Source organism: Stegostoma tigrinum, chromosome 11 (assembly GCF_030684315.1).
Source record: "Stegostoma tigrinum isolate sSteTig4 chromosome 11, sSteTig4.hap1, whole genome shotgun sequence".
Taxonomy (NCBI): Eukaryota; Metazoa; Chordata; class Chondrichthyes; order Orectolobiformes; family Stegostomatidae; genus Stegostoma; species Stegostoma tigrinum.
The window spans coordinates 65,513,016-65,530,492 of record NC_081364.1 but is presented as its reverse complement, the minus strand read 5'-3'; the positions used below and the strand labels follow the sequence as shown (position 1 = coordinate 65,530,492).

Here is a 17,477-nt window from a genome sequence, read left to right as displayed (position 1 = left end):
GGGGCAGTCCCAGAGGATTAGAGAATAGCCAGTGTTGTTCCTTTGTGAGCCTTATGTCAGTGGTAGGAAAATTATTGGAGAGGATTCTTTGAGACAAGATTTACTCCTACTTGGAAATAAGTGGGCATATTAGTGAGAGACAAAATGGTTTTGTGAAGGGGAAGTCATGTCTCACTAACTTGATTGAGTTTTTTGAGGAAGTGATGAAGATGATCGATGAGGGTAGGGCAGTGAATCTTGTCTACATGGACTTCAGTAAGGCCGTTGACAAAGTTCCTCATGGCAAATTGATACAGAAGATAAGGTCGTACAGGGTCGTGGTAAGCTTGCAAGATGAATTAAAAATAACTGGCTTGGTCATAGAAGACAGAGAGTAGCAGTGGAAGGGTGCATTTCTGAATGGAGGGCTGTGACTAGTGGCATTCCTCAGGGATCGGTGTTGGGAAGACCTTTGCTATTAGTATTATATATAAATGATTTGGAGGAAACTGGTCTGATTAATAAGTTTGTAGATGAACACAAAGGTTACTGGAATTGCGGATAGTGATGAGGACCATCAGAGGATGCAGCAAGATATTGATCAGTTGGTGACTTGGACAGAGAGGTCCAGAAAAATGTGAGGTAATGCATTCTGAAAGGTCTAATCCAGATGGAAAATATACAGTGAATGGCAGAACCCTTAAGAGTACTGATAGGCAGAGGGATCTGGGTGTACAGGTACACAGATCACTGAAAGTGGCAATGCAGGAGGTAAAGGTAGTCAATAAGGCATATGGCATGCTTGTCTTCATCGGCCGGGGCATTGAGTTTAAAAATTGGCAGATAATGTTGCAGCTTTATAGAGCCTTAGTTTGGCTGCTTTTGGAACATTGTGTTCAGTTCTAGCTGCCACACTACCAGAAGGATGTAGTGGCTTTGGAGAGAGTACAGAAAAGATTTACCAGGAATTTGCCTGGTATGGAGGGCATTAGATATGAGGAGAGGTTGGTGAAACTTGGGTTGTTCTCACTGGATGGACGGAGGTTGAGGGGTGACCTGATAGAGGTCTACAAGATTATGAAAGGCATGGACAGTCAGAAACTTTTTCCCAGGGTGGAAGAATCCGTTACCAGGGGCCATGGGTTGAGGGGCAAGATGTGAGGAGCAAGGTTTAAAGGTGATGTACGAGGCAAGTTTTTTGCACAGAGGATGGTGGATACCTGGAACTCACAGCCGGGGGAGGTGGTGGAAGCAGATACTGTAGTGACTTTTAAAGGGCGTCTTAACAAATACAGGAATAGGATGGGAATAGAGAGATACGATCCCCGCAAGAGTAGAGGGTTTTAGTTGTGACAGGCAACATGTTGGTGCATGCTTGGAGGGCCAAAGGGCCAGTTGCTGTACTGTAATTTTCTTTGTTCTTTGTTCTAAAGTCAAATGGTGAAAGTTGAATATTGATGGTACATTTTAACCACGGTGGTAACGATACTATAAATGTGTGTACAGGTTATGTATAGATGTTGTAATGGAGTTCATGAGTACAATGTTAAAGATTACTCTCTAGAGGTTTTAAAAGTAGATTTGGATAAAGGCAGTAGAAAGTTACAGATTACTGCAGCAACATCTATAAGATCAGTGAGGTATTAGAGATTACTGCACGGGTGTCACTGTGTATAAAAGATGGAGAATATTAAAAAGATTTATGAAGAAGATTCACTGAAAAGGAAAGGATAATCTTTGGGGCCTTGAAAAAATAAATACTTGTCAGTTAATGATCAACTAAGTCGATGTTGAGTCAGCATGGACTAAAGCATAGCTAAGTTATCTATGCTGTTGGAACTGGGAGATGACACACCCGAGTTGACACTCATTTGATCACACCTTCTCTCATACTGATCTCTTGTGACTGCTTTACGATTATGTTTTATTAGCATGAATTTATTTCCAGAACACGCCTTCCTCAACTATTGGTGAGAGGTGGTCAGTCTCCCTTTTGTTCCTTTCTCACCTTTTTCCAGGGAGCTTTAAAACTTTCTCCAAGTCTAATGGTACATTCAGTTCATTTAAGCAAACTGCATCCCTTCCTTTTGCTGTTTGATTAAACATCAGGAGAGTATTAAAAATCAAGTTTGGCAGATCAACTGTTCACCCAATCCTTCCCTTGGACTGTTTTCAACGTGCACAAAGTTATCCCACTGCCATTTGTCGCTATTTATTAAACAGAAGATCCCTGAAATGTGGAGACCAGAAAGGTGAACATTGTTCCGGCTCTGATGGGGAAACTTTCAATTTTCTGAAACCCAACTGCTCTAGCCTGGTTTTTTTGCTGTGTCAGATAAATGTCTGACTTTCAAACAATTTATTAACGTCGTCTATTGTTTTGAAAATCTCGTCAAAAAAGGACATTGTCGCTTTACATGCTTACAATGGATGAGGGAGGCTTTTGGTATATCCTTGTTCATTTATCAAAAACACTGCTCCCAGACCCTTTCCCCCCTCCCAAATAATTGTAGGGTTTTTCCACCTTCCACATTCTGCAGGACAAGTCACTCTCAAATGCTGCTCTGCTAACAAGCAGTGCCCCTGTATCTGCCCTATACTTTCGCTCTTACTTCTGCTACGTAACTTTTTTTATTGCAATGAAAGGATGCATCACATCAAGCAATCCCATTTATGGCAAATTAACCAGAATTTATTATCTCTTGTTTGATACCTTTTCTGCAAACAACGATCAAAGTCTGATAATTCTCTGCTCTGAATTACATTAAGTCAACTGACGTTATGGTTACAATGTTGTGCAATGAGAACAGGTACAGACAAAGTATCAAAACCTCTAGAAATTCACTCAACCCAGAGAAAGTAGCATTATTATAGAAGTACAAGTGTGTGTGATTTATATTAAAAGGATAGCCATATTTAGAGTTAAGTATTTTTGTTTAAGGCATAAAAATGATGAATGAAATGACTGTCGACTGTGATGAGTGAATACAGGCACACAGTACTCTAGTGTAATAATGTGGAGATCAAATGTTCAAATCCCACTGTGACCAGGTACAACTTTGAATTCCCAATCAAATCATTTGTGAGCTGGCACCAGATGAAACAATTCCTTTTAAACAAAAAATCAGAATGTTTTCATGAACATCCTTACATTCTTGGTAATCCAGGTTGGAAAGGTGCTTTGGCCTTTAGAAAACTCCACTCACTTTCTTCACATAAGCATTGCCCTTATTGGGCTCTGTTTGTGACTGGTTCACTGGCCACATGGGTGTTTTCCTGGTGGTGAAAGTATTGAATAAAGTTTCTTGCACATGGCGTCTTCACTGAGTCACTGCACTACACAAACACACAACAAGGGTAGTGTTGGCGGGGGGGGGGGGGGGGGGGGGGGGGGGCAGTGGTAGAGTAGGGAGAGGAAAAAAAAACCTCAACTCACCCCTCGATTGGTTGGGCAATAACTAATCTGGCAAGCATACTGCCCACACCTTGAGCACTTTTTTTTAATCCAAGCTTAAGAATTGCAATTCACTGTTGCCAGCAATGAAATCCAACTGCAACAGGGTCACAAACAGATACTGCAGGATGAACTGGCTGTTGTAGATATTTTTCTTGCCCAAATAAGAGCAGGTGGGGCTTGAACACAGGCCTCCTAGTACACAGGCAGGAACACTACCACTGTGCCCCACAACAGTCCCGTTAGAACTGGCTGTTGTACGCCTCTGCCCAATTTTATTGCAGTCAGGTGGGGTGGCGAACAGGTAGCCGATCTGGACCTCTCCAGAAGATGAATGTTAACTCAAATTTGAAGAGCTAGCACCAATCCCAGGCACATCAAGCCAAGAGCATTCCATTAACTTAGCAGCCGTTTCAAAATTATCAGGAGAATCTGCCTGTGGACTCAAGAGTCAAATCAGCTCCTTGTTTTATTTTCAGTGCGGGAAGTCAGCGTTGCTCTAAGCTCTGGCTGTTTCGTTACCCGAAGACTGAGTTCTAACAAGCTGCTGCTGAAATCGAAAGGTTTCGGAAAAGAATGCTTGGATCACACACACCGAGTCTCCACAGGTTTCTGGGGAAGGCGGTTTCAGATTCCCTTGACCCTTTCCGTGTGGACGTGCTTCCTGGCATCTCCCCAAATGTCCTGTTTCGAATCGGAAGGATATCTCCCCTTTATTCTGGCATCATGCACCAGAGGAAACTCATTCTCCACAGCTCAACCTACTGAATCCTTTCATCACCTTAACACCTTCAACTGATCAGCCCTTCATCTTCTGGATTCATGAAATCTGGCTACAATTGTACAAAGTCTTGGTGAGACCACACCTGGAACACTATGTGCAATTTAGATACACATATTTAAGGAAGGACATACATGGGTTGGAGACTGCACAGGAAACTAGTCCTTGGGATGAGAGACAGAGGAAATTGGGCCTATATTCTCTGGAGTTTAGAATGCAAGCTGATCTCATTGAAGCATACAAGATTCTGAAGGAACTTGGTAGGGTCAACAAAAAGAGGTTGTTTCCCCTGGTTTAGGACTCAAGGAGCTGTCTCAGGAGAAGGGGCCAACCATTTTGGCCTGAGAGGAGGAGAAATTGCTCCAAACAAAGGGTTGTAAATGCTGCATGATTCAATCCATTTGGGACTAAGACCGACAATGTTTGGTCACTCAGGGAATTGAGAGATATGGGGAGCAAGCAGGAAAGTAGAGTTAAAGCTAAAGAACAGGGAGAGGTGCTCAATGGGACGAATGGTCTTATGCATTGTTGTGAGCAGATGATTGGAGGCCTTGCAACATACAGTTCTGGAATGATATCACTGGCACTTTCCACTCTTGTCTGGTGATGACCCACGGTAGCAGGAAGGATGACAGATAAGAAGTGCTCAAATAATCAGATCCTATCTTCAAAATCATCACCTTTGTCAATTCTCAGAGAGAACAGTTTGTACCATTACACCCCTTCTGTATATTGCATAATCTGGTCAATCACATTGAGACATCAGAATGTAGTTAGAATAAAATCACATTGCCATTGAAGGAAGGGCAGCAGGTAATAAACACTGATTTCTTTTCGGATTCGTAGATTAACGCATGATTAACTTAACAGAAACTGATTAACCCAGTTGTTAATTGGTAAATTTTGTTTTTTTTTGCAGCAGCGCACGCCTGAGGAGATTCAGTACAGATTCTTCAGGAACTCCAGCACGGTCCGATGCCACTCCTCAGGGTTATCGAGGTAACAGGCATGCTGTGCACCCGTCATAACGTGCACCTTATGGTTGGCCAGGTTTCTCAGATGTTTGAACGATGTCTCTCCCATCGACTTGTCCTCTTGACCATAGACAATCAGCGTTGGGGTCTGTGAAGAGTGTGAAGTATCAGTCAGTGACCCAGGCCACTTTGTGTAGTCAATGGAGTGCACTGGGGCCCAATGCAGCAGCACCTTCCACCTCTCTGATCGTGGTAATGCTAGAAATAAGTGCTGTCAGGTTTTAGTGGGTGGCGCGGGGCTCAATGGTTAGCACTGCTGCCTCACAGCGCCAGGGACCTGGGTTTGATATTAGTCTTGGGTGACTGTCTGTATGGAGTTTGTGCGTTCTCCCCAGCAGTTCATTTTTGGCTTGGGCACTTTACGGCCTGGGCGTATCCCTCCTATAATATGGATTCCAGAGATGCACAATACACCCCAATACTACAGTTGCCGCCAGAACTGCAGAGTTTCTTCAGTACATCCTGATGTTATTTCAGATTTCCAACATCTGCAATTTTTTTTAACTAGATAAAAGCCAATGTCCACTTTGGTATGCAACCATACTGACTAATGATAACAATGCATTTATAGAGCGTCCTTTACAGACAGAGGTTTGCACATAAGAACCAGGAGCAAGAGTAGGCCATCTGGCCCCTCGAGCCCAGTTCACCATTCAATAAGATCAGGCTGATCTTTTTATGGCCTCAGCTCCACTTACCCACCCTCTCACTATAACCCTTAATTGCTTTACTGTTCAAAAAAATGATCTGTCTTCATTTTAAAAACATTTAGTGAGGGAGCTTCCGCTGCTTCATTGGGAAATTCCACAGATTCACAACCCTTTGTGTGAAGACATTCCCCCTCAATTCAGTCCTAAATCTGCTCCTCCTAATTTTGAGGCTATGGGTTCTTGTTTCACCCACCAGTGAGAACATCCTCCCTGCTTCTATCTTATCTAATCCCTTCATAATTTTATATGCTTCTATAAGAACCCCCACTCATTCTTCTAAATTTCAACAAATATAATCCCAGTCTACTCACTCTCTCCTCATAAGCCAACCCTCTCGACTCCGGAATCAACCTAGTGAACCCCCTCTGCATCGCCTCCACTGCCAGTGCATCCTTTCTCAAATAAGGAGACCAAAACTACACACAGTCTCCAGATGTGGCCTCACCAGCACTCTTTTCAGCTGCAGCATATCCTCCCTGTTTTTAAACTCAATCCCTCTAGCAATGAAGGACAATATTCCATTTGCCTTCTTAATTACCTGCTGCAACCTTCTGTAATTAATGTGCAATTAAGGTCCCTCTGCACAGCAGCATGCTGCAAATTTTTACCGTTCAAATAACAGTCCTTTCTGTTGTTATTCCTACCAAAATGGACGACTTCACATTTATCAATATTGTACTCCATCTGCCAGACCTTTGCTGGCTCACTTAGGCTATCTACATCCCTCTGCAAGCTTTCAGAGTCCTCCACACACTTTGCTCTACCACTCAACTAAGAGTCATCTGCAAACCTTGACACACTACACGTGGTCCCCAACTCCAAATCATCTATGTAATTGATAGAAACCTATGTCTCTTTTCTAATTGATTAAAGATTCAACAGGAGACAGTCAGTGAGCTATTTTTAGGGTTGTTACCTTCCTGCTGATAAATTGCGGTTGGAATTCCTCCTTCTCAACACTAAAGCTGAGGAAAGGACGGAGCTCTGTTGGACTATAACCTGGTGTCATGTGACTTTTGACCTTGTCCAACACCAGCACCTCCACATCCATGTGAATTATAAACAATTAGGGTCCCAACACTGATCCCTGAGGCACATCACTCATTACTGATCTCCAACCATACAAACACTCATTTATCCCCACTCTCTGCTTCCTGTAGATAACCAATCCTCTTTCCATGCTAATATATTGCCTGTAATGCTGTGCACCTTTATCTTATGCAGCAGCCTTTTGTACGTCACCATGTTGAATGCCTTTTGGAAATCTAGGTACATTACAGCTACTGGGTACCCGTTGCCCACCGCACTAAGAATGTCTTCATAGGATTCCAGTAAATCAGTTAAACATGACCTGCCTTTCATGAACCCTTGCTGCGTCTGCCCAAAGGGACAATTTCTATTCAGATGTCTTGCTATTTCTTCCTTGATGATAGATTCAAGCATTTTCCCCACTACAGAAGTTAAACTGACCTATAATTCCCCATCTTTGGTCTACCTCCTTTTTTAACCAGTGGTGTCACATTTGCTGTTTTCCAATCTGCTGGAAATGCCCCTGAGTCCAGCGAATTTTGGAAAATTACCACAAGCGCATTTGTTATTTGTCCCACTATCTCTCTTCATACCCTGAGATGCATTCCATCAGGGCCAGGAGACTTGTCTACCTTTAGCTCCATTCACGTACCCAACACTACCTCTTTTGTGATAATGATCATTTATAGGTCCTCACCTACCTTAGTTTCCTCATCATCAATTACTGGCAAGCTACTCATGTCGCCACTGTGAAGACCAACATAAAATACCTGTTTAGTGCCTCGGATATTTTCGCATTTCCCATTCTTAAATCCCCCTTCTCATCCTCTAAGGGACAAATGTTTATTTGAGCCACTCTTTTTCATTTCATATATTTGTAGAATCTTGTGCTATCGATCTGAATATTCTGAGCTAGTTTACTCTCGTAACCTATCTTAATTTTCTTTATAGTTTTTCTTTATGGCTTTCTGTTGACCTTTATAGTGTTCCCAATCTTCTAGTTTCCCACTGGAATTTGATAGTCTCCCTTATGTCCTTAGACATCCATGGCTGATTAACACATTTTCTACCGTCCTTCCTTTTCACTTTTGCTGAGTATTTTGAAAAATTGCTTTGAAAGTCCTCCACTGTTGCTCAACCGTCCCACCATAAAGTCTGCTTCCAATCTACTTTAGCCAACTCCTCCCTAATCCTATTGTCATCTCCTTTGTTTAAGCACAGGATCCTAGTATGCAATTTTATCTTCTCACTTTCCATCTCTTTTCTAAATTCAACCATACTGTGATTCTCCTTCCAAGAGGATCCCCAACCATGAGATCATTAATTATTCCTGTATATTACACAGGACCAAATCTAGGATAGCTTCCTCCTTCGTTGGTTCCATTACATACTGTTCAAGAAAACTATCAATAAACTCCTCCTTAAGGCTTCCTTGGCTGACCTGGTTTGACCAATCAACACGTGGATTAAAATCTCCCATGATAATTGCCGTACCATTTTTACAGGCATTAGTTATTTCTTTGTTTATTGCCTGCCCCATGTGATGTTATTACCTGTTGGCCTATTAGACTATGCCTATCTGTGACTTTTTCTTCTGAGAATTTCTGATTTCCACCCAAATACATTCAAACTTATTCTCCATAGAACTTATAATCATCTCTCACCACTGCCCTGATGTCATCCTTAACTATCAGAGTTACACCAACCCCCGTACCTTCCTGTCTGTGCTTCTGAATAGTCTGATATTCCTGGATATTTAATTCCCAGTCATGACCATCCTGCAGCCATGTCTCTGTAGTGGCGACTAAACTAAACTCATTCATGATGGTTTGTGCTGTTAACTCATCTACCTTGTTTCGAATGCCACAAGCATTCAGGTGAAGTGCCTTTATGCTAATTTTTATACTTTCTTTTTGAATTCTAACATCTCCATTGATAACAAATCTGGAGTTTTCTTTCCTTTTAACATCTCTCAGAGCCTTGGATGTAGTTAAACCTTCCTGCACACATGTTAACCTGCTGCTTTCTTTTCTATTTACCATTATACTTCCTGTCATTTGCGCCTTCCCTTCACCCCAGTTCACTAGTTGAAAGTCCTAGTGACCGCCCTACTTATCCATTTCGCTGCAGCACTAGTTCCAGATTGGTTCGGTTGGAGTAAAAGACGAAAATATATGAAGGGTGACCATGTTGGTCAAATAGGTAGGTTACAAGAAGGTGGGAGACAGATTGAGGTGCTAACTGAACAGTTGACCATAGCTTTGGATGTCACCATTTGAAGACAGTCACCATCAGTAAGACAGGGGGACAGGGTCCTGAATCAAGTAGGGAGTTTGGCGGTATAAATGACAGGGCTAGGAAAGTTACAGAAATAGGGGAGGAGGCACAACCTACAGAGGGAGGGGAGAGGAAGGGCACGACAAGGATGTTGATTTAGCTACTTGGCTGGTCAGCTAGTTCGCAAAGCAGTGTGATTCTAACATAGAACATAGAACATAGAACATTACAGAGCATTACAGGCCCTTTGGCCCTCAATGTTGCACCGACCTGTGAAACCAACCTGAAACCCATCTAACCTACACTATTCCATTATCATCCATATGTTTATCCAGTGACCGTTTAAATGCCCTTAAAGTTGACTACTGTTGCAGGTAGGACATTGCACACACTTACTACTCTGAGTAAAGAACCTACCTCTAACATCTGTCCTATATGTATCATCCCTCAACTTAAAGCTATGTCCCCTCGTGCTAGCCATCACTATCCGAGGAATATCTCACTGTCCACCCTATCTAATCATTTTGTATGTATCTATTCGGTCACCTCTTAACCTTCTTCTAACGAAAACAGCCTCAAGTCCCTCAGCTTTTCCTCATAAGACCTTCCCTCCATACCAGGCAACATCCTGGTAAATCTCCTCTGCACTCTTTCCAATGCTTCCACATCATTCCTATAATGTGGCGACTAGAACTGTACACAATACTCCAAGTGCGGCCACACCAGAGTTTTGTACAGCTGCAACATGACCTCATGGCTCCAAAACTCAATGCCTCTACCAATAAAAGCTAACACACCATACGCCTTCCTAACAACCCTATCAACCTGGGTGGCAAATTTCAGGGATCTATGCACATGGACACTGAGATCTCTCTGCTCAGCCACACTACAAAAATCTTACCATTAGCCTGGTACTCCGTATTCGTGTTACTCCTTCCAAAGTGAATCACCTCACACTTCTCCGCATTAAACTCCATTTGCCACCTCTCAACCCAGTTCTGCAGCTTATCTATGTCCCTCTGTAACCTGCAACATCCTTCTGCACTATCCACAATTCCATCAACTTTAGAGTCGTCCGCAAATTTACTAACACATCCTTCTGCGCCCTCATCCAGGTCATATGGCCCCAAAACAGATTCTTGCGGTACGCCATTAGTAACTGAACTCCAGGATGAACATTTCCCATCAACCACCACCCTCTGTCTTCTTACAGCTAGCCAATTTCTGATCCAAACCGCTAAATCACCCTCAATCCCATGCCTCTGTATTTTCTGCAATAGTTTACCCCCATAGGGAACCTTATCAAACGCTTTACTGAAATCCATATACAACACATCCAACAACAACACATGACAGCTTTACTCTCATCCACCTGTTTGGTCACCTTCTCAAAGAACTCAACAAGATTTGTTCGGCACAACCTACCCTTCACAAAATCATGTTAACTAACCCTAATCAAATTATTCTTTTCTAGATTGTTATAAATCCTATCTCATATAATCCTTACCAACATTTTACCAACAACTGAAGTAAGGCTAACTGGTCTATAATTACCAGGGTTGTCTCTACTCCCCTTCTTGAACAAGGGGACAACATTTGCTATCCTCCAGTCTTCTGGCACTATTCCTGTAGACAATGAAGACATACAGATCAAAGCCAAAGGCTCTGCAATCTCATCCCTAGCTTCACAGAGAATCCTAGGATAAATCCCATCGGGCCCAGGCGACTTAGCAATTCTGGAAAGTGTGAAAATAGATAACACCACCTCCTTATGAACCTCAATCCCATCTAGTCTAATAGCCTGTATCTCAGTATTCTCCTCAACAACATTGTCTTTTTCATGTATGAATACTGACGAAAAATATTCATTTAACGCCTCCCCTATCTCTTCGGACTCCACACACAACTTCCTACTACTGTCCATGACTGGCCCTAATCTTACTCTAGTCATTCTTTTATTCCTGACATACCTATAGAAATCTTTAGGGTTTTCCTTGATGCTCCCTGCCGAAGACTTCTCAAGTCCCCTCCTGGCTCCTTTTAGCTCTCTTTAGGTCCTTTCTGGCTAACTTGTAACTCCCAAGCACCCTGAGCCTTCACACATCATCTTTATATAAGACTCCTTCTTCCTCTTGACAAGAGATTCAAATTCTTCAGTAAACCAAGGTTCCCTCATTCGACCACTTCCTCCCTGCCTGGCAGGTACATACTTATCAAGGACACGCAGTAACTGTTCTTTGAACAAGCTCCACATTTCAATCATGCCCAGCACCTGCAGTTTCCTTCCCCATCCTATGCATCCTAAATCTTGCCTAATCATCTCATAATTGCCTTTCCCCCAGCTAGAACTCTTGCCCTGTGGTATATACCTATCCCTTTCCATTGCTAAAGTAAATGTAACCAAATTGTGGTCACTATCACTGAAGTGCTCACCTACCTCCAATTCTAACACCTCACCTGGTTCATTACCCAGTACCAAATCCAATGCGGCCTCGCCTCTTGTTGGCCTGTCTACATACAAGAAACCCTTTTGCACACTATGGACAAAAACGGACGCATCTAAAGTACTCAAACTATAGCGTTTCCAGTCAATATTTGGAAAGTTAAAGACCCCATAACAGCATGGGTTCAATTCCCATCATGAGCTGGGGTTATCATAAAGGGCTATCCTTTTCAACATCTTCCCCTCACCTGAGGCTCGGTGACACTCAGGTTAAATCACCCCACGTCATCTCTCTCTCTCCGATGAGAGAGCAGCCCTGTGATCTGATAAGACTATGGTGACACAACAACCTATAGAGGTGCAGGGAGAGGAAGGGACACTACTTACAGGGGTACACGACGACACTACTGTTTGTAGAACCAACTTACCTGCACACTGGAGTACTGCTCGGCTGAGAATTTCTCAGTACAGATTGGGGCGACAGGAATGAATCCCCTCACCATGTCACGGTGCCCAAACAGGAAGGGCAGTGAATACATCCCACTCAGTGATGGGCTGATTATCACTACGGAGTTCAGCTCCAAACCCTTGAGCACACTCAGAAGAAAGCTGTCAGGAGCCAGATCCCCCACTTTGGCAGGAGCTGTTGCTTCTTTGGAGTTACCCAGGCCTAGGTAGAGGAGAAAAATCAGGAGTAACATTAAACAGGGCAGGGAGGGGCTTCATCTGGACCAGCATTGATCAGCCCCAGTCACACAGAACGTCACCAATCTGATTTACATTGTCCTACAACCACCAGGGCTAAAACTCAAAACTCCAACTGGTGCAAACATGAGTAATGTGCAATTTCTGAAAGAACTGAAAGGACCTCAATGGCTGTGCGACCTCAATTCACATAAGGAATGAAGATATCTGCTTGAGTATGAGGGAGTTACAAAAAAAAGAATGGTTCCTAGAGCAGGTTACAGTCTGGGTTTTCTGCACCTTCAGACTCCCTCAAGCCTCTTTGTCCCAACAAGACCCAGTAGACTTGCCCACATGGGTGCAGTTGTATTTCCTGACACAGCGCGTGATCAGCATCTTACATTGAGTTTGTGGGTGATGCGTTGATACATCCTCCTCACCCTAATGTTGCCTTATCCTCCCATGAGGAGCTCGAACAGTTCATCCACTTCACCCACATCTTCCACCACAACCTTAAGTTCACCTGGACCATCTCTAATACCTCTCTCTCCTTGCTGGACCTCTCTGTTTCCATCTCTAGCAACCACCTAGAAACCAATATACATTTCAAGCCCACTGACTCCCACAGCTACCTAGAATACATCTCCTCCCACCCACCTTCCTGAAAAAAGGCCATCCCCTATTCCCGATTGTTCCACCTCCGGCGCGTCTGCTCCCAGGATGAGGCATTCCACTCCCGTACATCTCAGATGTCCTTGTTTTTCAAGGGCCGCAACTTCGCCCGCTCAGTGGTCGAGAACGCCCTCGAACGTGTCTCCCGCATTTCCCACAACTCATCCCTTACATGCCCTGTCCGCAATAACAACCAAATCAGAATCCCCCTCATCCTCACGTACCACCCCACCAATCTCCAGATACAATGCATCATCCTCTGACACTTCTGCCATCTGCAATCCGACCCTACCACCAAAGGCATTTTTCCCACCCCACCCTTAGCCGCTTTCCGGAGGGAGCACTCTCTCGGTGACTCCCTTGTCTGCTCCAACTCTCCTCCAGCCCCACAACACCCGGCACTTTTCCCTGCAACCACAGGAAGTGCTACACCTGCCCCTACAGCTCCCCCCTCACCCCCATCCCAGGCCCCAGAGAAGACTTTCCACATCAAGCAGAGGTTCACCTGCACATCTGCTAATGTGGTATACTGCATCCGCTGATCCCGTTGTGGCCTCCTCTACATTGGGGAAACCAAGCACAGGCTTGGGGACCACTTGCAGAACAACTACGCTTGGTTTGCACTAAACAACTGCACCTCCCACTCGCGAACCATTTCAACTCCCCCTCCCATTCCTCAGACAACATGCCCATCTTGGGTCTCCTGCTGTGCCACAACATTGCCGTCCAAAGGCTGCAGGATCAGCAACTCATCTTCTTCTTGGGAACCCTGCAGTCCAATGGTATCAATGTGGATTTCACAAGCTTCAAAATCTCCCCTCACCCTACCACATTCCAAAACCAGCCCAGCTTGTCCCCGCCTCCCTAACCTATCCTTCCTCCCACCTATCCCCTCCTCCCACTTCAAGCCCCACTCCCATCTCCTACCTACCAGCCTCATCCCGCCCCCTTGACCTGTCCATCCTCCTTGGACTGATCTATCTCCTCCCTAACTCCCCACTTGCACTCACCTTTACTGGCTCCATCCACGCCTCTTTGATCTGTCTGTCTCCTCTCCACCTATCTTCTCCTCTATGCATCTTCTATCCGCCTCCCCCTCTCTCCCTATTTATTTCTGAAGGCCCATCCCCTCCCCCATTTCTGAAGAAGGGTCTAGGCTGGAAACGTCAGCCTTCCTGCTCCTCTGATGCCACTTGGCCTGCTGTGTTCATTCAGATCTACACCTTGCTATCTCTTATCTTTACTCTGATGGTTTTTTGCTGATGTTTCACCACAGGGGTGGGCCCTGAGCCTTTCACATTGCCTGTCTGCCCCAGTGCTGAACGCAAATCACAAATTCAACAGAAACTCCAATCCTAACGCAGTCCATTTGACACAGATGTGCAAAATGGACTGTGATGGTACTGCGTCTTTAAGTCAGATTTGTTCTGTGCTGTTTCTCTTGCACAATTGTGCCAGAACGTACGCTTCAGAATCAGTGGATAAACTGCTTGGAGCTCCCCGAGTCTTTTCTTAATGGATAAAAAAAGCATGAGCGGGTGGAGTCAGGCTCATACAGGTCCAGGGTTTCAGTTGCGCTTTCAGTTTTGGTTTGTAGCTGGCTGTTGAAGCTGATAGATATAGCTCTCTCTTCCTTTGTTACAGCAAAAAAAAGGTTTGAGTTCTCTCTTAGTGACCAGATTGTTTCTTTTGGCATCCTTTTCTCCTGGACTGAAGGAGATAGCACTTGAGGAGAACCTGTTTTGCTCAATTTACCTATGCCAGGGTGTGTTTGTGGGATGCTGCTATATTGGAACAGTTGATAGTTAATAGTTAAACAATGTATTATTTTAGCGAGTGTGTTTGTTGATGGAGTTCCGGTTGGAATGCCATGCTTCTAGGAATTCTTGTGCATGTCTCTGTTTGGCTTGTCCTAGGATGAATGTGTTGTCCCAATCAAAGTGGTGTCAGGATACGAGTGATATATCGTTTCTTGGGTCATATCGTTTCGTGGCTAGTTGATGTTCATAGCTGTTTGCGGGTGGCACTCTGTCGGAATGAACATCAACTAGCCACAAAACGACATGACCCACTATCACTCGTATCCTTACATACAGATAAGGAAGTACACCACTTTGATTGGGACAACACATCCATCCTAGGACAAGCCAAACAGAGACACGCGCGAGAATTCCTAGAAGCATGGCATTCCAACCGGAACTCCATCAACAAACACATTGATTTGGAGCCAATCTACCATCCCCTGGGAAAAACAACAGGAAATGACATCACCAACGCAGGAAATGACATCACCAACCCAAGGAAACCTAACCAGATAAATAGAAAGCGGGACATAACACCAGCGCTTCGTCGGAGGCTCACTGATGATGTTACCTAGGATGGTGACGAAACGTCTGAAAACTAACCTTCCAGCTCAGCGAGCAAACTCACACCCAGAATGTATTATCTTATTGAGCATTTCAATAGAGTTAAAGTTATGCCAATGTTTTTGTTTGTGTTTTAATTACGTTTATGAATAAAGCGTGTTTTGTTTAAAGCCAATCGAATTACTTCAAATATACAGCCTTACACTTGTCATTAAACAAAATTACAAAGTTAGGGTCTAGGCTACGTCCTTTATAGATTTTGAGGAAGTTTGGTGTGATACAAGTGTACTGAACTAACCACGCACACCTCCCAAACAACATGTGAAGAAATCTCAGAGAGATGTGTAACAATTAATGCAAATAGCACATGCTCCAGCCTGTCAGTGTCAGCTCACTCACTGCGTATATTGATCTTGGCTAATGCACCACCTAACCTGGTAAGTCGATAGCTACTGCCTGGTAACCAGCCCCTGCCAGCTCCTGGAGGGTTCCAAGCTTCAACCAAGTGTCAGAGGAGAAGCGAATGCCATGGAGCAGGAGGACAGATAATCTGGGGGTCTGCTCAGCTGGTGCAGTCTGACGGTAAAATAACTGCTGCCCTTCAACTTGCACAGTGCCCTCCTTAGTCACGACACTTGCCATGATAACGAGCTGGTGCTGTGACCTGTTCTATTGCATCCTGTAATAAATAACAACAGTCATGGGTTAGATAGAGTGTAATAGCTTCTCTACACTGTTCCATCAACACTCCCAGAACAGGCACAGCACGGGTTACATACAGAGTAATAGTCTCTCACACTGTCCCCTATTAAACATTCCCCTGGTCAGGAACAGTATAGGGTCAGATACAGAGTAAAGCTTCCTCTACACCGTCCCCCATCAAACACTGCCATGACAGGGACAGCACAGGGTTAGGTACAAAGTAAAGCTCCCTCTTTACTGTCCCCCCATCAAACACTGCCTGATCAGGGTCAGGAAGGGGTTAGGTACAGAGCAAAGCTCCCTCTACACTGTTCCCCCATCAAACACTGCCTGAATTGGGACAGCACAGGGTTAAATAGAGAGCAAAGCTTCCTCTACACCGTCCCCATCAAAAACACCCACACAAACAATACATCAACAGCGAAAAAGCAAAGTGTCCCAAATTCCCTGAACAACAGTTTAAAGTTAAAACTGAACAAGACAATTGTTAGAAAAGTTTTTAGCTTGCCGTAGTGACAGGAGCTGGGTGAAGAGGGAGAGTTTGCACCAACCTATTCCTGGGACACAGCGTGTAAAAGTGGCCACTTTCCAGGTGCCTGTCTGCTTCTCTCCCGGAACAGCTCAGGAAAGTATGGAAAAGCTAGCACCAGCGCCCTCTGCAGCCAGGAGGCTCCATGTGCAAACACCAGGCACTCACCAACTCCGTCCAAACAAATAACTCATATCCACCATGGAGTAAAGTTATTCTGATCCTCAGCATATGTGGAGGCCATTCTGTCCATTGTACCCATGCTACCTCTTTGGTTATGTTGCCCAACCTAGGCCCACACAATGGCTTTATCCTCACAACAAATACAGAAGTTGCTGGAACTGAGGAAGGGTCATCAGAGCCAAAATGTTAACTCTGATTTTTCCTTCACAGATGCTGCCAGATCTGCTGAGCTTTTCCAGCAACTTCTGTTTTTGTTTCTGATTTACAGCATCTGCTGGTCTTTCGGTTTTTATTTAGCTTTATTCTCACCTGGACTTACAGCGGCTCAAGAAGGCAACTCACCATCACCTTCTCAAGGACAACTAGGGGTAGTATTTATTAGTTGCTTAAGAGCGAATAAATTTAAAAAGTGTGCTGCAAAATGGGTTTCAAATAGTTTGGTGCTTGTTTTTGACTGGGTCAGACTCAATGGGCCAAAGGGCTTTTTTCTATACTTTAGACCTCTATGACTTTGTCTTCTTGATCCCACAACGTAATCCTTATCAACCAAATGTCCACAGATAGTAGGAACTGCAGATGCTGGAGAATCTGATATAACAAGGTGTAGAGCTGGATGAACACAGCAGGCCAAGCA

General features: G+C 44.2%; 1 protein-coding gene across 2 annotated transcripts; it reads right to left on the bottom strand.

The window, feature by feature from the left end:
* Positions 1-2,644: 2,644 nt before the first annotated feature.
* abhd14b (abhydrolase domain containing 14B) lies at positions 2,645-16,798 on the bottom strand. Of its 2 annotated transcripts, none has more exons than XM_048548123.2 (4): positions 16,683-16,798; positions 15,864-16,108; positions 12,136-12,377; positions 2,645-5,336 (listed from the first exon to the last, which is right to left on the bottom strand). In XM_048548123.2, exons 2-4 carry the CDS (start codon positions 16,069-16,071, stop codon positions 5,154-5,156), a joined length of 633 nt encoding a protein of 210 aa, XP_048404080.1. In that variant the 5' UTR covers positions 16,072-16,108; positions 16,683-16,798; the 3' UTR covers positions 2,645-5,153. The 2 variants fall into 2 exon arrangements, with proteins under 2 accessions (XP_048404080.1, XP_048404081.1); XM_048548124.2 differs by having other exon boundaries at positions 16,640-16,759.
* Between the last annotated feature and the right edge of the window lie 679 nt (positions 16,799-17,477).

What these genes read in the sequence shown, in the direction of transcription:
- abhd14b (XM_048548123.2), bottom strand. Translation starts at nt 16,071, where the DNA reads ATGGCAAGTGTCGTGACTAAGGAGGGCACTGTGCAAGTTGAAGGGCAG. An exon ending in AGTAGCTATCGACTTACCAG is followed by an intron (nt 12,378 to 15,863) that starts GTTAGGTGGTGC and finishes TCCTCTACCTAG; the next exon opens with GCCTGGGTAACTCCAAAGAA. An exon ending in AGCAGTACTCCAGTGTGCAG is followed by an intron (nt 5,337 to 12,135) that starts GTAAGTTGGTTC and finishes CACTCTTCACAG; the next exon opens with ACCCCAACGCTGATTGTCTA.